A 20,583-nucleotide genomic window follows, 5' to 3' on the forward strand; every position below is an offset into this window, starting at 1 on the left:
AATCTCTTTTAGAGAAACAGGTGGGTGTATTGATATTTCTACACTATCCTCCAAGTTGCAGTGACTATAGCACAGGCAACACTCAAATTGTTCTTCTGGACGGCATGGATACAACATCCGTACGTGTAGTTTAAGACAAGAGGAGCTACATACAGACGTTGAACCCCGTCAGTCTCATAAACAAGAAAGAGAGCCTTCTCAATTTACCTCATATCTCCCGACTCTTACTAAAATGAAGATCTAGGCTAATCCCCCCCCCCCCCACGACCAATGAGACACATAGTAAGTTGTGTACACTTGTGTCTGGGGGATGATGAATGACAGAAACTACCTCTAAAGAAGTGATTTTGCAAATGATTGGTTGTGCAAATGCTACTGTGAGCTACACAAGATGCAGTCCAGCACCAACGCCTCAGACTCCCATCACAATGGGAGGCAACAGACAGCAGAGGTTTACTGGACTGACATCACCATTTTCACAGTCCAACCGATTGATCCTTCACAGGGTGAAAAGTCTTTTTTTTAGGAAAGGAGGGGGGTTGCATGTTGCATTTGCTCTTCCCTTTCCAAACAGAATCAACTTTTCACCACAGAGTGGTTTGTTAGACCTGTGCAGAGCCTTTCTTAGAATTCCAGTAATGGCTCAGTTGGTACAACAGAACTTGGATGACACTTAAATCAGAGCTGTATGTTGAGAGAACATGCTTGTACAAGGCATATGCTTCATGTGTAATGGCGACTTGGTTGAGCTGGTACAGTACAGATTCTGATCTCTTGCCGAATTGTGTCCATAGTGCTCCAAAAAAGTTACATCTCGACTTTGTGTCATTTGAGAAATTGCATTGAAACGAAAGCTACAATTTATGGAGGGACCTATTTGGGCAATCCTGAATTGTTTAATTTGTGATTAAAAACATCCTGATGACAGACATAACATGGAGAAACAAACAAAATGGGGAATCGTGGGTGCCAACTACCAGCTAATTTAGCATACGCATTGAATAAATATGAATTGCATGCGTCAGGGAGTGAGTGGGGTCTGCACAATTAGATGTGTTTTCAATCTGGCCTATAATAATTTAAACTTGACATTGAACTTTTACCATGTTATCAAAGTATTCGAAGGAGTTAAGATTGTAGTAGTCCTGCAAATTAGGGGCAAAAAACAACGACAGGACTCAATGGTAGGAATAACGTCCAAACAATTCAGACTTTAAAACAACGGGTATGAAAAGGCTAGATACGCATACAAACGCATAAAATAACATTACGCTGCCACATATGTAGAGACAAAAGCCACTACAACTTTCGTCTGCTCACGAGCAACTTGACTCTCGCTATCAAGTGTAGCCACTAGACAACAATGCAGCAGTACACAACACACAGGAGTGGTGATGGCTCGGTCACAAAGCTAACTAACTGCCGTAAGTATAACAACACTTCAGACACCATGTTAAAGTGAAGTTGTCTGAACAGGTTCAAATAAATAAACCCCTACACCAATCCAATACTGAAAATGTACATGGTGTCACCTATCTGATAAGCTAGCTATGCCATCTTACCTAAGATTGATAAGAGCTAACGTTCAGCTAGTTAGCTACCCACACATCAAAAGCAATAATCTTTATTGCTTGCAACGTTCAAGTTAAATATCTAACGTTAGCTAACTAGCTGGCTATCCATAAATGGTATCAAGCTGCAGCTAGTTAAATAGGAGAAGCAACGTTAACTAGCTAAATTGGCTAACTAGCTACTGTAGCTACCTAATACATTCCAATACTGTGAGTTCACAACTTGCTATACGTGGACTATCCCATTGTTTCAAGCGGGCAGATGACTTTAAACTTTCACTTCAGACCATCGCACTTCAGACCATCACAATTAGCGAGTCAACTTTACTTTGACCGGTTGGGTAACAAGCAAACCTTTACTACTACCACCTAATTGGTAGCTAACGTTGGCATCATAACTTGGCCGATGATGGATGTGGCTCATTCTTGTGAACTTAGTAAAACAAGCAGGTTAACTTGCTAGGCAATATAACATCCCTGAACAGCTAGGCAGGACTGTTATAACATTTAAAATGTTTACCGTTTCCATCACTGGCGGAGACTGAGAGAGCAGGGGATGATAGTTTAGGCCTCTTGGCTGAAGGCGGGCCGGACTCCAGAACATTATCGGCCATATTTTTTCAAGAATTAAAAAATAGCTATATATCCACAAAGGATTGGCTTATTCCCTTGTTTGCGTCTGAGTTCTTTCAAACTTCCCTTCTGTAATTGTTTGTGATTCTTCCCCCACCGTTTAGGGACGGTAGGGGGAAAAGAGGCAATTGCGATACTCTTCCTTTCAGGGTTCCCACTCTCGATCTATGCTTAGTCGTCGCTATCAATCCCCCTCCCCTGTCGGAGATGATGTTCCTTTATATATTTCTCCGAATTTAGAAGGAGGGAAGGTAGAGTCGATGAAAAAGACAAGCAAGTATGCCTTCGACAATCTCATTTAGCCTCTTTGGTGTCGGAAAAATTGTCCCAAGACCTGTCCTCCATGGCAGCATCAGTCTTTTCCGCCTAGTCGCCGGCGAAATCGAGTGTTTAATTCTAGAGCACTCCACTGAGGGGTCGTGTCCAGGGAAGCAAAATGGGAAACGCGATAAAGACCGCAAGCAAACCGTACCTTTGGGGGCCTCGTCTCATGCAACAGTTATGAGGGACCCGAAAACGGATAAATCTTCCACTTTGTCTGAATTGCCATTGCAGTCAATGCAATTTGATCCCAACATTACCACAAAGTAATGAGTTGTCAAATAATACAATTATGGCGTTAGGTCCTTAGTCTAATAAAAAAAACACCGATGAATGTGTCCGACAGTGACATAATATCAAAATCATCCCCATATGTAAATTGGGATCGTCAAGAAACAAGAACTGGATAGGCTTATCTATATTTGGGGCTATGAAACCGGGATACCCAGTCCCAATGAGTGATAGTGGTTTAAGATGCATCTAAAGCATGGGTTAAAAACCTCATTCAACATTGAAAACAATTCGCATTGTCTTTTAGATAAATACCATTGTATAGGGGTGCAATTCAGATCTGAAAAATAATAGTGAAGCTGACTGATCAAGTTCTGTTCTCCAATAGACTGTACTACACCTATGGGCTCCTTCCTATTCGATCAATTAATTCCATGCAGTTAATACATTTCCCTTACCATCTACTTGTAGTCTACATCGTGTCATTAGTTTGTTAGTTTGTCAATGCAAGGCACTGAATTGGAAAAAATAACGGACATGTGAATGCACATTTGGATGTTGCAACCTTTGCGCGATTATGCCAATTACATGCAATGAGGTTAAATTTAAGCAATACAATTTTGAGCAATTAGTTTGTGTTATGACAAATAATTTAGGCTAAATTCTGAGATTTGATGTTGCAAAAATCGTTTGAGTTATAGCCCAGTGTGCCAATTAATGTCCTATCAAATTGATTCAATTAGTCCTAGTTTTATTTTGCAGAGGACGTTTGGTTTACTTGCCCAAGTGTTGAGATTTAAAGCTTACCCAAGAAAGGTAATCATATAACCTACTGCAATAAGATCACCATTGATTAGAAAGATGGAATTGGTTGATAAATATAAGAAATCATCGGTCACTGCGTATACTGATTTTAGGTTGCAATGTATGTGAAGAAAAAAATCCCGACCAAGAACAAGAGAACACAGCGATGAGCGAAAATCTGATAAAGCGAGGGGGTCGCTACAACATTATGGCTATTTTAGAAAAGTGTCAAGCTTCGTCCATAAAATAATGATAGCAACACCCCCAAACGTATGTGGTCCACAAAATCCTTTGAGTCTTTGTGGTGGTAAATGCCCCCCTTCACGATTATCCTAATTTATATTTTCCTTTAAACCTTCCTTTTTACTCCCCCCTCAAATACCCAATATACAATTATCGGTATATTTGTCTATGCGGGCATTTTTTCATCTGTGGCGATGGGTAAATTACGATTTTTTTTTCATGTTGTATTTTTCTTTCGCTCGCAGGTTTTTTCTTCGTTAAATGTATTGCCTTCTTCCGCCTCTCCTCTCCACTCCGTAAAAACACCCCTTCCTTGGATTTTCAGAGAATTTCCCTTTTTCACTCCCTCATTCTTCTTCTGCCTTATCTTTTATTTTTACTCTCTTCCCTCTTTTCGCACCGACACGACATTGCCACTATTTCACCCGCGGGTCTCGGAGTCGCTATTATCGGTGCTGAAGTCGCTTTCTTTCTCGGTATCTCCTGCCTCTCTCCGTCTGTCCGCACAAACAAAATGGCGGCTTGTTGTTTCTACTCCTCTGATACGGGGGAGGGTTGAGGTACAGCAACATTAGGCGTGAAGGGGGTTGGTACTCGGGTTTGCCCGGAAAATCCTTTCGTATTTTTTCGGAGCGGCAATACTAGTGTTATCATCTGTAGAGGGCAGTAGTGTTCCACCAACATATCAGAATATATTTAAGAGGGCGCTTCGCTTCTATCGATACAAATAAGATTATCATTGCGGCAAACGATGCTCATATAGGCTATATCAGGTGTCTCATTTAGGTAGATTTAGGACCACCCGTTACATATAATAGAACTGAATATTCTGTTATAACAGCATTTTCAATTAGACATGACTACGTATAAAAACTAACACACACACAAAATATACATTTTGTCTTCATCAATAAACTAATCTCAAATCCCAATATTCCTAATAAATGAGACAATTCTTGCACAATAGAGCCATTATCTAATGCTCTCCTATCCAGCAAGGAACCTGTGAATTGTATTAGTTTGTGAGAACAGACATTTTCTATTTTTACAATAGAAAAGACAATGAAAACATTACCGCATTCAGATCCATGAGGAATAATCAAGCAGTCCTCCAGAAACCCATATAAATAATTGGGAAAACAAGTGATGCTAGTGAATACATGGTAGTGGATGTACCACAGCCTGTAGTAAATGTTTTCTGCCAGTCAAAAGATACCCTGTGTTAAAAATGTGTATTTTGTGGTGCTCATTGCCAGTTATAAACTGTGGCTCAAATCTCAAAGAAGTCTAAGAAACTGGACATTATTGTGGCTTGCAGTAGAAACGTTTTTGGGACTTAAGGATTTTATACTGAACAAAAAATATAAACGCAACATGCAACAATTGCAAATATTTCACTGAGTTACAGTACATAGAAGGAAATCAGTCAATTGAAATAAATGCATTAGGCCCTAATTCTATGGATTTCACATGACCCAGCAGGGGCACAGCCAATTGGGAGCCAGGCCACAAAAGGGCTTTATTACAGACAGAAATACAACCTCCCCCTTCTCAGACAATCCCCCGGCAAGAAGCCAGATGTGGAGGTCCTGGTCTGGCATTGTTAAACGTGGTCTGTGGTTGAGGCCGGTTGGATGTACTGACAAATTCTCGAAAACAACGTCGGAGGTGGCTTATGGTAGAGAAATTAACAGTACATTCTCTGGCAACAGCTCTGTTTGGACATTCCTGCCATGTCAGCATGCCAATTGCACACTCAAAACTTGAGACATCTGTGGCATTGTGTTGTGTGACAAAACTGCACATTTTATTGTTCCCAGCACAAAGTGTACCGGTTTAATGATCATGCTGTTTAATCAGCTTCTTGATATGCCAAACCTGTCAGGTGGATTGATTATCTTTGCAAAGGAGAAATGCTCACTAACAGAGACTTAAAACACATTTGCACACAAAATTTGAGAGCAATAAGCTTTTTGTGTCTATGGAACATTTCAGGAATCTTTTATTTCAGCTCATGAAACATGGGACCAACAATTTAGATGTTGCGTTTATATTTTTGTTTAGTATACATCTGAAGCACTTGGAAGGGGTATTGGTGCCGGAAGACAGCCCGCCCTCCCAGGCTCCCCCTGGGCCTGTGTAGGGATCAGATTAGTTAATTTTTTTAACAGTAAAGTTGTTTGATATTTATTTTTGTTAGTTTTTGTTGGTAGTTCCATTTTTTTGGGGAAACCCCGTTTCCATCCCACACAGTAGGTGGCGGGATGCACATTAAATTGTGCAATCGCCAATATACTGAAGACGAACCCACTGAAATGTGACCAGTCACTCGAGAGGGATGAACACTCACTCTTGCTCACACATAGCATTTTGAGGAGTGTATACAGTCACACTCCAATTGGGAGCAAGGTATATACCCTCCCCATGTCTAGTCTCTCTCAGCCCCAACTCTGTGCACAGGCTCTTTCAACATCAGCAATGGTTTTGGGTGTGTCAGAGGACAGGATCAAGGGGTTTATCTCGTCTTGAATCACAACGTCGTCCTCTATTCTCACCCCAAGTCCACGGAATCGATCTGGAACCTGGTCATCGTCCTCACATATGTACAGCCCTGAAAGAGAGAGATGGACTGGAGTGTAGTCACTTGATGTATTCATGCACACACATGCATTAAACACTGGAACAGTAGTGCTTCAGTGTTTGTATAGGAATCTCTGGCTGTTTCACTGGGAAGGCTGGGTTTAGACTACACAAAACATTCTCCTAAGCAAACATAAATGATGCTTGTGTAAAGTTACAAATTCTACCATGCAAACTATGTGGAGCCCACCGTGCGTGCGGTGAGTGGTGCAGTAATAAAGTGTTGCCTCTAAGGCAGAATACCCCTAGTGGAGTGTTAATCCAGCCTACAAAGTGCACAGTTTTTCAAAGTTTGTCAATCAGTTGAATATGACTAATATGAAGAACTGAGTGAGTGAGAGAGAGATTGTACCCTGGCTCATGGATACAGTACCTGGCTCTATTGTGATTGCCATTCCAGGCTGGAGGGGCTGAGAGCGGGAAAGCTCAGGGGTATCGTGTACATCCATGCCCAGGTAGTGACCAACATGGTGGGGGCAGTAGCGCCGTGCCGCCTGGAAGCAGCAATACAGGTCACTGAAGCAACAAAGTACACTGCATGCTCAAGCGCTGAACTGAATGTGACTGTTTGATAGGGTCCCTTCTTTCAGTTCTGTGTCTGCCTTTTATTTTGACATATTTGGCACATACACCGGATAGGTGCAGTGAAATGTGTTGTTTTACAGGGTCAGCCATAGTAGTACAGCACCCCAGGAGTAAATTAGGGTTAAGTGCTTTGATCAAGGGCACAGTCAGATTTTCACCTTGTCGTCTCAGGTATTTGAACCAGCAACCTTTCAGTTCCTGGACTAACGCGCTGATCGCTAGGCTACCTGCCATCATGGGTAGGCCTAACACTTTATAATAACGGTCAGTAATAAACCATTTACAAACAGTTTGTTCAACATTTATTAATCATTACTCCAACATTAGTACATCACACTACTACAACAGTGTGATTGTTCTGGAATAAAATGTTCAATATATTTCCTTAAACATCCTGTGTTGTGTTCTTATTCCCTTAACATTGACATGCTCTAGGCCAGATTTTCCCAAACTAGGGGTCACGACCCCATGTGTGGTCACCTGATTTGTAGTGGGGTCGTGAGAGAATTCACATTTAGTTAATAGAAACGGGGTTACATCAGTAACCACCGGTATCCGCTAAATGCAGTTGTAATGAACAGAGCAGTTTCTGTTTTCTTCCTACAACCAAGTGGACAAGATTAGGCACTAAATCAGACTTGAGGTGGTGATATTCTTTTCTACACAGAAGATCATACAACATTATTGCCTGATAATCTTCTGAATTTCCCAATACCTTTCTGATGCATTTCAGTCATTTCAAACCATACCGATTGAAATACTGTCAAAAATACTGTCAGACTGATATGACTGACTGTCATAGCCCAATTTTTTTAAAGTTTACATTGGCCGTTGATTCATTTTTTTACGTTTTTTTTTAATCAAAATGGGGTCGCAGGCCAAAAGTTTGAGAACCCCTATTCTAGGCCTTTTTGAGACCATCTGGTACTGCTAGAATGCCTAACATGGCAATGGAATGTCCATCTTTTGCTGAGAAATTACACGGGTCACTCTAAACATTTATAAAGAACTATAAATCGAGAAAACAAACATATCAATCACTTCGGTGCCATTGCTGAAAGCTCCTCCACCACGCACCAGTCTTGCTGAATGCCTTCTCTCCTACCCAGCCTCCCAACACAAGCGTCACCCAAGCCGGTGTGATACCTAGGCTACTCCTGTGGTGTGCTGCAATCCTTGTCCCCCACCTTTCGGTCTTCTCTCAACTACCACCCAGGCCTGATTACTTTGCAACCTCATAGGCCTAATATTTTAAATCGGAGTCTTAGAAAACGTATGGCTATTTCTCACGTTGATCTGTAGGCTACAAATGAACATGTTGCTATTGTCTACCCTAGACTTACACTGAGGATGATGAATTTAGGGCCAGATGCCTCATAAACGCAGAGAGATTTGAGTGTTTTTACAATGTTGCATCCTGGGAGAAACGATACGCTTGCCCAAGTATTGCACTAGAGAACTGAGTGTTTTTCACATTCGACACGGAAAAAACTGCACGTTTGCGTTTACATATCTAGATTGTTCTGTCGTTAATTAACCATGTCTCTGGAATGTACGCACCTTTTGAAATCAGTGGTGTTAAAGACTGATTCTAGTACTGTCTGAATCAAAATGTAAAATCCAAACTAGACTTGCCATTATTTTTGTTGCTTTTAAAAATGTTTATTTAACCTTTATTTTATTGGGGCGGCAGATAGCCTAGTGGTTAGAGCGTTGGACTAGTAACCGGAAGGTTGTCAGCTCAGGGATTCGATCTTGCAAGGTCAAAATATGTCGTTCTGTCCCTGAACAAGGCAGTTAACCCACTGTTCCTAGGCCGTCATTGAAAATAAGAATTTGTCCTTAACCGACTTGCCTAGTTAAATAAAGGTAGAAAAATGTAAAAAATACAATTAACTAGGCAAGTCAGTTAAGAACAAATTCTTATTTAAAATGACAGCCTACCCTAACCCAGACGACGCTGGGAAAATTGTGCGCCACCCTATGGGACTCCCAATCACGGCCAGTTGTGATACAGCCGGAAATCAAACCAGTGTCACCTCTTGCACTGAGATGCAGTTCCTTAGACTGCTGCGCCACTCAGGAGACCATTTACTGTCAGGAAATGTGCAATCAAACTCAGATCCTGACATTTCTTACCCATCTGAATTAAAAAGGTCAGCACATAAATTTAAGGATTATAAAGAACCTAAATGGTTTATTACTGAACGTTATTAGTATTAAAGTGTTTGTTATACAATCAGGTTTTTGATAAACAGCATTAATCTCTAATACACTTTCCTAGCCATTGAGTCTACGTGGTTAAGTCCCCTTAAGCCACAAAATATAACCTATTACTTTCAGTTAAATATTACTATTAAAACATTTGAGTTAATAAGTGATATATTATCATTTACGTTGATGCAAAACACCCTTCAGTTATCAATGCATGCATTTGATACCATTATCAAGTTAACCTGGACCTGGAGTTATTTTCTCCAACCATGGAACTACTTTGAGCAGAAGGACACAGCGACACTGAGCGTACCTTAAGTGTATCAGCATCACTGGTGGAGCCCTTCACGATACCCAGCTGTTTGAGTTGGCGTCCCAGCAGAGCCAACATGGTGCTGTAGATGTGGTCCAGACTGGCTCCTGGGGAGCACAGAGACAGACAGGACTTCTGCACCTCCAACACCCCCTCATACAACTCTGCCTGGGCAGGGCTGAACCTGGGCTCACCATGCAAGAGAGGGGTAGAAAAGGAGACTTAAAAGAATGGAGAGAAGGAGAGAATATCCAAAATGGTATCTCTGTTGATGCAACTCACTTTCCGTTCACCGGCCAGGTGCGAGTAATATCACTGACATAACAGAAGTATTCACACCCTCCATCAAGTAGCACCATCTCCCCATTCTGAGAGAAAGAAAAGACAAGGAATTGGGCAAAGTCTTGTTTGTCTGGACACAGACAGAGAGTTACTGTTATAGATGTAGTATGTACCATCGTGGCAAAGCTGGGGTGTTAATAATTCTAAAACTTCTAACCTCAATTGTGGGCCCACATTCAGCAGCAGCATTACATATGTCCCTTCACCTTGACAATCTGGTTGTTGTTTATGTAATGAAGTGTATTGGCTCGGTTTCCACCAGCAACCACAGGAGGATAGGCCAAGAAATTGGCTCCATGGGCACGGCACTCAAAATCAAACTAGGGTTGAGAAAGAGATTCACATTAAAATTTCAACATTATCGTTGCTACCATAGGTGTTAAACCATATTTTCAATGACAACACACCATAATTATAAAGTGTCTAAAGACCTGTAACTCACCTTAGCATACAGTAGAGATTCATCAATGTCCCCTTGAGACATACCCATAGTCTTCTTGAATGCCTGAAAGAGGGGATGCAGAGGGTTACGTGAACAGTTGAGAGTGCTTCACTCATGGCGTGTGTGAGGTGACTCACCTGTGCTGTGATGCGACCAGCCTCCTTCATGAGAGCCACCTCGGCTGGGCTCTTGAGGGCCCTGAGGGAGTGTGTAAGGGGTCTGAGAGAGCGCACCATGGGCCCCCCTTCCAACAGGGGCCGAACATGGGTCTGGTGGAGCCCAGGGTGGCAGGGCTTGGAGCCATCATACCACACAGTGCTACCTGAGAGGGAACAATCAAAGTAGAATTGTTAGTGATATAGTTTGGCTAATTTCTTTACATCAATTTAAAATGGTTAAAACAGTTGCATTTGTTCGGAATGAAAATTTGATCCACAATTTGGAGCTATGTTCCTCAGGCTTTTAATCCCTAATCTTTCATCCCAAGAGTAACATTTACTCTAAAATATGTATGTTCAAATTACTTTCTCCTAGTTACGCCTACCTTTAAGGCTTTTGAGTACAAGTCCCAACTCTTCTGTGCAGTGGACCCTCTCCACCCCCGTCAACGCTGCCGCCCCGTCCTTCCCTGACCTGGGCCCGTCCCACAGCTCCCTGGCCGGGTCCCTGCGGGGTACAAAGAGGATGGCTTGGTCCGGGCGGTCGGTACCACACAGAACCAGGGCGCTGTCTGGCTCAAGGATGCCTGTGAGGTAGAGGAAGTCCTGGTTCTGGTGGAAGGGGTAGGGGATGTCATTGGTCATGTAGCGGATTGGGTGGGAGAGGACTATGACGAGGTGTTTGTTGGACGAAACAGTGGGTCCCAGCCGATCTGCTTGAACCTCAATGAGAGAGGCCAGTCTTTGCCGACGGAGATCAAACTCTGTTTGGGTTAAGCCAGGGATCACCTCACCTGTGACAGAGAGCAAGAAGGGGAAGAAGTTATAAACCCACCATTCAAAACTCCCTGAAGCGACTGCTCTGTACTACACAACAGTATTCATAGCCATAGTTTGTGATTGTGAATAGGATAACAATGAGCTTTGATTTCGGGTAAATGCTGTAGAGTAACTGATTGGCAGAAATGGGAAATAGCTGTATGCCCATGAGTACATCAACCATTTTTTATGAGGTGTGGATGAGTGAAGGGGCTTAGCTGGCCGAGGTATCTTGGTGGAACCTTCTGCGGTTTCCACCCTTCTGGTTTAACGGAGACATTCCGGCATGGGCACCACAGATGACCTGCAGAGAGGTTACCAATGAGGGAAAAGTTTGCTAATAAATTCACAGTTCTTTTTCACCTAGGTCTTAAAGAATATTCCACAATCAGCTGGCCATAAAAATCTACCTTATTTAAGACCTATAATAAAATTATGACATTATTGGGGAATAACATGCATTATGCCTTCAATCTTGCTGAGGCAAGCATTTGTGTTATTCAAACATAACATGTGAAATTAGCTTGTATAAATCATGGGGCAGATCTCAATTGCATACTCCACGCGTCCTCTCTAAAAACCCATTGGGTGAGAAAGCAAGAGGTCCCTCCCCTCAGACCTTCTCCTCCAATAGGATTTGAGAAAAGGACGCCAGAAGTACACAATTGTGATCTTGACCCTGACTACAGTAGTTATAAGCTAATTTGTCTGTACAGTGGCAAGATATAAAAATGACCTACCATTGTAATACATTAAATACAAATAACCAAATATTTCACCACTCACCTTGACTCCAAAACTTTGAGTATGACACCAATTGGGAAGCGGATCTGGTCAAAATGTTAGGTGAGGGCAACATTGTTGCAACTCGGTCAGACTATCAGCGACAGTTAACTCGCATCATCATGATGCCACAAGTGGTGTCGCTAAATTGTATTGAGGTATATACAATTACATCAAATATAAATACTTTAGATTACTAAAAACCAAACATAAACTATATAACACAACTACCTCTTCATACCACAGCCAACATTTAGGAATCTGTGACTATATCATGTCGCTAAATGCGTCTGTCCGTCTGCAGTGCTTGTGAAGTGACAAGTTTCAGCCTCTCCTGTAAGACAATCGTTACCATTGGTGGAAGTACAATTTTACGTTTTTTGATTGGATAGCAATTATATGACCTCTTTTGTTTGCGACTTGATCCCATTCACGCAGGACCTCATCGCTTGTTTTGTTTGTCATATGTTTCTATCTAATTAATGCCTGCGTTAAATAAATCTACGGAACAACATACACCATCGACTAGTATTTTAAAGCGATTGTTGTGGAGGCTTGATTGCACCCCTCTACTCGAAGCTACCCGTCGTTGAAGAGCTGTCTGGGCATACAGGTAGCTAATCTAACCCTCATGTGCAGTGTTTTATTGGAAATAATTAACATTTCTGGTTTGTTTTCTCTGATTTGATCATGCATTCAACTAATCCCCACGGCATGACTAACTCGACAGAATTCCAGAATATTCTATCCTCACAATCCATGCTACATTTATGCACGTGCCCTGGGACAAACTATGTTTTCTGAGATAAAGGAGTTAGCTAGTTTACTAATAATACTAAATGAGGCTGTGCAGCACAAGTGTATGCTATCAATGCTCATATTTAACTAGCTACCTAGCTAGCAGTTTCATTTTTACTTCCTCGCACTTTCTTGTTGTGTAGCGTGTTCTGGACCTGTGAAGTGAGAATGGACCCGCGGAAAGTGCATGAGTTGAAGGCCTTCGTGAAGTTGTGCGACGAAAATCCCTCCATATTGCACCTTCCCGAGCTCGGCTTCCTCCGGGCCTGGTTGCAAGGGTCAGTTGATAATCCTTCTGTTTATCGCATAGCGTCAAGCGTGCACTTGCTCTTTATCGTTAAAATTAGCGGGCCACTATCTGTTAGGAGTCGGATCAACCCATGTTCAAAACCCGGTTTATTCCCCGGATATCATGAGTATTAGAGTTAAATGAATGAATTCATTGTTAATGCATTTGTGTGATTTTTGTTGTTGCCAATTCTCCAACTACCCTGAACGAGAATGCCGCAGTCACACCCACTCGCTGCTGCTAAGTATCAGGCATATTTCTCTGTCTGATAATAAAGTACGTTGTACTGACTTAATTGAATAAAAGATAGAAATTCCTACTGTACTAAGTAATACACCAACATGTACTGACAGCAGTTGGCAAAATTGAAATGCTCATATTGGAAAGAATGAAATTGATAGAAGATCCTTTTTTTTCAGAATGGGAGCTACAATTCCACAAGCCCCCCAAAATGACTCATCATGCAAGGTATAAGTATGACTTGTTTCATATATCCATCCAGTTGCTATATTTGACAGCCTACCAGTACAGTTCAGCCAATAAAACTTAATTAATTTCAGGGTGGGTGTCCATGTGCTGGCGCTCCTCCCCCTGCCTCTGCTCCTGAGCCCCATGCCCCCTCTGAGAGTGAGGAGAGTGAACTAGGTATGTCCATGGCAGCTTTCTCACACCTGGCCCACACATTTTCCCACAGTCACCCATCCAGTTCATAAAGAAAATGAGTACACAGGCCAAAGGGTTATTATCCTCTGAAAAGGACATTTTTTTTTAGACTCTCACACCATACCAATAAATCATCACCCAGACATTTAGTTCCATTCCATCTAATACATTGTGATACAGTGAAGACCGCAGATCAACAAACAATACGTTGCATGACCACACAGTTTGTAACGCTGCCTTGTAAACTGATTGCTAAGCTCTTGAGCAGTGCTTATACAACCAGTGGCGATTACAGCATGTAAGTCTTGGTGGGGCAAAAAAAATAATGTTGCTCCACTAAATGATACATTAATTGCACTATAATGGTGACAAACGATGCCCACAAACTGTTAGGGCCTACATAAAGCTGTCCCTACAGCAGTTACAACACCTTACCACTGCTACACCTGGCTATCAGCAGAGCCTTGTCTGGCAGCAAAACAGTTCATTCAGCCTCATTTACTGCCTTTTAAAAAACAGCTGATATGACTGACTTGCTTAAGCAAATGTGGTATCTACTGACAATTGAGAGGTACAAACTATGGCATAAGGGGACAAGCGGATAAGAGGTAATCAGTCATTTCGATTAAGACAATGAGCAAACCAGGACGGATGTAGTCAATATAACTATTTGTTCTGCACTTTTGAAATGTACAGTGACAGATTTCAGAACATGGGCCGTTCTTAGTGTTTTCCCTGTACACCAAATCGGAACCGTAGGATAAATAAAAGGGGCATATAAGCACACAATGAAAGCTCTTACAATATTCAATGATGACATTTATCAAAAACAGGTTATAGGCTACATGTACACCACTGAGTCAGAACAGTAACTTCAGATGAAATTAAGAGGTGAAAATAGACCAAATTATTAGGGTGAGGCACATTGGGCTACTAACAGCTTACTACACAACATATACTTAGTATTACTTTCTTAGCTACAGTATACATATCTCCCTGGCATGTTACATCATTTATGCAGCAGCATATAAGACATTTTTGGACTCTCCTTGTTGCGATTTGCTCACTTGAAAAGGAAGATGGTGTGGCGATCCTTCGCATGCCAATTTTGTCATCAAAGAAAGGCCTGGGCCGGATTTACAATTCCGATTTGGATGACCGTTCAAAACTTATTTTCCCTGTCTGAGCTCGTTTATCCCCAACTTCCCAGTTGCAATGCTTGCAGTTAGCCACTGTCACAAATTCCTTCCAAACAACTCATTGATGAATTTGCGTTTTCCAACTTGTGTAATGTTTATGGCCGATGAGCACCGATACGTTTTATTTTATTTATAAATACATTTAACTATAATTTCTCAATTTATTTTCATATGACAACAATTAAAAGTGATTTGCCAGTAGATTGTTGAATTGATGACTGCTAGCTAAGATTTTGAAAGCAAGATGTTGACATGATCAGTCCAATCAGCTACTGTACATAACGTGATTTGATGTCATTTTATGTGTCGACAAAGACCTTGAACCTTCTTGGAAGGGCACTACTAATGTAATTCTATGGCAGGAGCCAAAGGGCTTGAATTTTCTATGTTTACCCTTAATACTTGTTTGTGACGTAGTGTCCCTGTGAGTGACACAACACTGAGCCAATCACGGCGCAACGCTCCTCTATTTTCTGCAGGCTTTCCCCACCGCCACAGAAAGCACTGAGCTAGGCTGAAAGACCATATTTTTATGTGGATTTATTAACTCAATGATATATATTTATTTTTACATTGTTTGCAAACTGATATGTGACTCGTATTCATGCTAAAATAAAAATTTAAAACAGGCAAACACACAAAAAAATGTGGGGCTCAAAACAGGTTGGGCTCTGTCCCACCTGTCCTGAATGACGGGTTGCCACTGTATACAACATACAATAACGGAATTAGAGGCGCAAGCTTTCAGTGTCTCATATCTGCTAAAATTCTGAAGTCCTTGATGGATCCCCTTGCTACTTCAGAGATCGACCAAGATGGGGTGATTGAGCCAGACACAGACGAACCTCAGGAGATGGGAGACTTTGAAAATCTGGAGGTGAGAATATTTACTCTACTGAAGACATCCATTATTAATATAACTTAAGGATGGGAGAGTGCATGAAGTGCTTTTCATTTGGGGGTTTCTGCAGATGAGAACTATTGAGAAATGCATCTAGTGAGCATGCAAGCCCTGAAAAAGACTGCTTGAATTTTCCCAGCCAAAGCAGAAGACCACATGGCATCTCATGTCTTGCAGGTAAATAGTGTGTTCTTCTTCCTTTAGGTGACAGAGGAAATGATGGACCAGGCCAACGAGAAGAAGATGGGAGCTATCGAAGCGTTAGGAGAAGGTGGGTTGGTTGTTCTAAGGTTCTTGCATTGACATTGCACTGACCTTGTAGTAAATCGGGAAGACATTTTAATGACCAGTGGTTATAATTATCACTTTTTGTTGCTGTCAAATACAGGTGACTTGCAGAAAGCCCTGGACCTCTTCACTGAAGCCATCAAACTCAATCCACGGGTAGCTATCATGTATGCCAAGAGGGCTAGGTGAGTCCCGCGGCTAGACTTAACAATGCCATACCACATGATGTGCTCTAGTACATGATCACGTAGTATTCATACAGAATGACTTATGTTCTTTGCCAGCGTCTACATCCGGATGCAGAAACCCAATGCAGCTAAGCGGGACTGCGACAGAGCCATTGACATCAACCCAGATTCTGCACAGCCCTACAAGTGGAGGGGGAAAGCTCACAAGTATGCTGCTAGATAGGCTGCATATTCAGTCTCATCAGACACAATGCAGTTGTATATGATTTATAAGTAATACAATATATGGGGGTGCCAAGTAGTCGGACAAAATGAGTATCGTAAGGGATGTTGCCAATTTTCTGGAAACGATTGTGATCACAGCATTTTTATTATTTGTGATTGGAAAAAATACATTTGAGTGTCAGCCACATCTTTCTCAAGTTAGTCAGTCATGTGCAAGGTTCTACACTAAATAACTCAACTGGCTGGCTGTCTAAAGAAAAGGCCTGGCTGTACGTTGATCATGATGCTCTGATTGGATAGAGTGAAGCTCTATTTCTCTGTCCACTCAAGTCATACTTTCACCAGATCAGTTTTTCTTGCATATTTTTCAGGCTGATCATTTAGATTGCTGCTGCCTGCTACTATGATAAATCACATGGCGAGGACATTTGCTATGAAGATGTACATAATGTCTAGCATGGGTAGGGGGGTATGAATTGCTGATGGGCATTCTGAATGAGTGTCAGCAAACTTGGCAGCCCATTGCAAGTTGAGGACACAGACACACACAGCCGCATGCTGCTCCTAATCTGCAGCTTTATTTTGCAGTGAATGTGCAGGGAGGTATTTTGCCAACATCTAATAAGTCCATAGTTAAATAAAATATTAAAACACTTCTGTTTTTTCCGCTCACGAGTATCATCTGATCTGACTATCAACTGTCAATTTACAGATACGAGTATGGCCATTTTGGCACACCCCTAATACAATACTTGGATTGAGTCTCTTTCATCCCTGTGTGTCAGGTTGCTGGGGCACTGGGAGGAGGCAGCTAAGGACCTGGCCACTGCCTGCAAACTGGACTACGATGAGGACGCCAGCGCTATGCTGAAAGAGGTCCAGCCCAAGGTACCCAGCCCCAGCCACTAACTGTCTTTTTGAAACTAGAGCAGTTTCAAGGTTGTCTGGTCAATCAGTGTCTTCTGGTCTGACTTTCAACTCATGCTCTTTCTCTCCTCAGGCTAACAAAATCATTGAGCACCGGCGCAAGTATGAGCGCAAGAGGGAGGAGCGAGAGATCAAGGACAGGAAGGAGAGGGTAAAGAAAGCGAGGGAAGAGCATGAGAAAGCTCAGAGGGTGAGTGTTTGGTGCAAGAACAGAAAGGAGAATAAGAATTTCAAAATAGTGTCTCAATGTTTTAAACTCTGCGCAGGAGGAGGAGGCGAGACAAGCAGCAGGAGGAGGTGGCTTCCCAGGTTTCCCAGGTAAGAGAGGGAATATGGGTTCATGAAATGTCTTGACGATAAGTTGATTAGCTAAATCAGGTTTGTTAGTGCAGGGCTTGAACAAAGGCCTGTAATCCCTGGCCCTGTAATTCTCCAGTACCTGGGCTGGTGACCACTGCTCTACATTATCTGACCATCACCCAAGGGTCCATTGGAGCCCTGTAATCGCATTAATCCTGGGTTCCTTGTTTCATGCTGTAGGTGCTGGCGGTTTCCCAGGGGGTGCTGGCGGTTTCCCAGGGGGTGCTGGCGGTTTCCCAGGGGGTGCTGGCGGTTTCCCAGGCGGGGCTGGAGGCTCTCCTTTCGGCATGCCTGGTCTGGGAGAGCTCTTTAACGACCCAGAGGTGCTCAACGCCATGAAGGTACGATGCCCCTTAAATTGAAGTGTTTGCAGTCTTACAGTTAGCCCTTGGATTCCTTGTCAGTATCCATATCTAATCTCAACTCTCCTGGGTTTTTTCTCCAGGACCCTGAGGTGATGGCAGCTTTCCAGGATGTGGCTCAGAACCCAGCTAACATCGCCAAGTACCAGGGTAACCCCAAGGTCATGGCCCTCATCACCAAGCTGAGCGCCAAGTTCGGGAGCCCTTCGCCCTAGAGGAGAGGTGAAGAAAAAAGAGGGGCGATTTAAAAAGAGGGGAGCGGGAAGAAGAACGAGTGGCGGGAGAGTAACAAATGGATGTCGTCAGGTGTTGGGAGAGCTAAAAAGCTTATTTGAGATTATTCCACTGTGTATGGATCAAATGGGTAATGTTGATTGGCATATGGGTAAAGAGGAGACTAGAGGCATGCAGCAAGTTTTACACTAGACAAGGGTTTGTGGAGGGGGGTCAACAGCAACTCTTATACTGTATGTTCTTAAATGGAGCCCACCTATTTGGGGCTGTTAGCTCTTAGTGGTTATTCAAGCCAACTCATGGATACTGATGGGACCACTACTGGTTAATGATGGGGAATCAAAACAGCCTGTCAGAGCCTTCTCATTCAGAATTCCCATCGACTCCTCTTCCCACCCACCCCATCCCTTGTTGTTTTTTTGCCTGAATCTGGAATAGTCAAACAGGACTCACAAATTAACATCAGATCAGAGGAACATTTTAGAGACATTATTATATGGAGTTGTCATCTTCTGTGTTTTCTACTGAGCCAACCAAATCAATGGCTATTTGTTTTCTATCAGGAGTGGATGTGGTAAAGCTATTTCCCTCAGGTCTTCTGTTTTACTCACTTTTACTGTAACGTACATTATTTTAATGTCTGACTCTCCTTCCAAATGCAAAAAAACAAGTAATATTACTATTTTGTTTGATTTTGAAACCGTGATGGAAGTATCAATTTGAATCAATAAATATTTGGTTGTTGCAAATTATTTTGTCATGGTTGTTTTAATCAGATGAGTTGGTCATTAAAATGTAAGTTCCCATGATGAACACAGATCATGGCATTAGGAAAACGTTGCTTCATTTCACCAGTTCTGAATGCCCTTGGTGCATTTGTCAATTAATTCCCATCAATTTATCATTCAACTACTTGTCAAGAGGCACAAGGCGTGTACATTTTTGGCTACAACCAGAATGCCTCCTATCACATTTATTTGTATATATCCACCAGTGGAGGCTGGTGAGTGGAGGATGGCCAAATTAGTAGCTGGAATGGAGTAGATTAAATGTAATGTGTGGATTGAGTGTTTCATTACGTTCCAGCTATGAACTGCCCTCCCTTCACCAGCCTCCACTGATATCCACTGTATGAATCGCGTTGGTTCCTATTTCCGTCATGCATTTGTTCACGAGGGTCAAACACCCTAATATATTGGTTGACAGTAGAGAGCCTCCCACAATGCAGGCAATGGCTGCAGAATGAAGTTGTTGAAGAGCAACTACAGAAACTTGCAGGGATACTGTATATAAATAATGGTGAGATAGATGGCTTGCCTCCGCCCTAACAAACCTAGGCAGGCAAGTCAGACAATTCTCTCCATAATGCTTCGAAGGGCAGTGGCCATCACTGGGGCGCGTTTGTCATTGCAGACGATTTTAAAAGCAAGGCGTGACTGACTAATTTACAAATCACCTTGCATCATAAATAACTTATTTGTAGATAAGTCCGTCGGTCACAATTTACCCGTGATATCACAGTTTTGATGCTATAGAACACGTTTCCAATCACACTTTTATGTAATAAATAAATGAAGACCGCTCTGATGGAAGGAAACAAGAGGTTTCGGTATGATTGTAAAAATGCTCATTTGTTAGTATGACATGGTGGATCTTGTTGTGAAAATGGTGATTGAAACGCATTTATGCGCAAATATTGATATAAAAACCATCAAAGTAAACTTGGAAACCCGATGGATGATACGGTGTGTGGTCCTCCCACTACGAACCCAGAAACCATGCAGTTTATTAGGCTAAAATGAAATAATTGATGAACTACAAAGGGTGATGAAAGTGCACGGTGATCTTGATGCTCCTTTCCAATAAATATTGAGGTTCTGGTGAGATGGTGATAAATGCTTGACTGCTGTTTAAAATAAATAGTATCGCTCTTATCCAGAAACAGATCCCACCCTGTCTAGCGTATTTTTAGGTCGACATTTGGACAGTTTGACGTAACATTTTCAGTTTCCATCAGGCCTGTCATTACACTTTACTCACTTAAAGTTGT

At 42.1% G+C, this 20,583-nt stretch overlaps 3 protein-coding genes across 14 annotated transcripts in view; 1 reads left to right on the forward strand and 2 right to left on the reverse strand.

The window, feature by feature from the left end:
- LOC118384579 (histone acetyltransferase p300) overlaps positions 1 to 4,871 on the reverse strand; it is a 31,203-nt gene extending 26,332 nt beyond the window's left edge. For all 11 annotated transcript variants that reach the window (XM_052518859.1, XM_052518850.1, XM_052518858.1 and 8 more), the window contains exon 1: positions 2,092 to 4,871. In XM_052518859.1, the coding sequence (XP_052374819.1) occupies positions 2,092 to 2,185 (94 nt within the window). In that variant the 5' untranslated portion in view covers positions 2,186 to 4,871. The remainder of the gene's footprint in view (positions 1 to 2,091) is intronic.
- A 147-nt stretch (positions 4,872 to 5,018) lies between these two features.
- Positions 5,019 to 12,412, reverse strand: LOC118384580 (xaa-Pro aminopeptidase 3-like). Of its 2 annotated transcripts, none has more exons than XM_035771232.2 (10): positions 12,103 to 12,412; positions 11,536 to 11,620; positions 10,884 to 11,291; positions 10,477 to 10,661; positions 10,340 to 10,402; positions 10,104 to 10,217; positions 9,838 to 9,923; positions 9,556 to 9,739; positions 6,817 to 6,937; positions 5,019 to 6,414 (listed from the first exon to the last, which is right to left on the reverse strand). In XM_035771232.2, the coding sequence occupies exons 2-10, from the start codon at positions 11,594 to 11,596 to the stop codon at positions 6,242 to 6,244; spliced, it is 1,395 nt and encodes a 464-aa protein (XP_035627125.1). In that variant the 5' UTR covers positions 11,597 to 11,620; positions 12,103 to 12,412; the 3' UTR covers positions 5,019 to 6,241. The 2 variants fall into 2 exon arrangements, with proteins under 2 accessions (XP_035627125.1, XP_035627124.1); XM_035771231.2 differs by having other exon boundaries at positions 11,498 to 11,620.
- A 142-nt stretch (positions 12,413 to 12,554) lies between these two features.
- On the forward strand, positions 12,555 to 19,282 carry LOC118384581 (hsc70-interacting protein-like). Its single transcript, XM_035771233.2, has 13 exons — positions 12,555 to 12,712; positions 13,041 to 13,175; positions 13,606 to 13,654; positions 13,747 to 13,831; positions 15,852 to 15,925; positions 16,154 to 16,220; positions 16,338 to 16,422; positions 16,522 to 16,632; positions 17,436 to 17,538; positions 17,651 to 17,767; positions 17,844 to 17,895; positions 18,118 to 18,278; positions 18,383 to 19,282. The coding sequence occupies exons 2-13, from the start codon at positions 13,066 to 13,068 to the stop codon at positions 18,512 to 18,514; spliced, it is 1,146 nt and encodes a 381-aa protein (XP_035627126.1). The 5' UTR covers positions 12,555 to 12,712; positions 13,041 to 13,065; the 3' UTR covers positions 18,515 to 19,282.
- The last annotated feature ends 1,301 nt before the right edge of the window (positions 19,283 to 20,583 follow it).

Source organism: Oncorhynchus keta, chromosome 5, assembly GCF_023373465.1.
Source record: "Oncorhynchus keta strain PuntledgeMale-10-30-2019 chromosome 5, Oket_V2, whole genome shotgun sequence".
Classification (NCBI taxonomy): domain Eukaryota; kingdom Metazoa; phylum Chordata; class Actinopteri; order Salmoniformes; family Salmonidae; genus Oncorhynchus; species Oncorhynchus keta.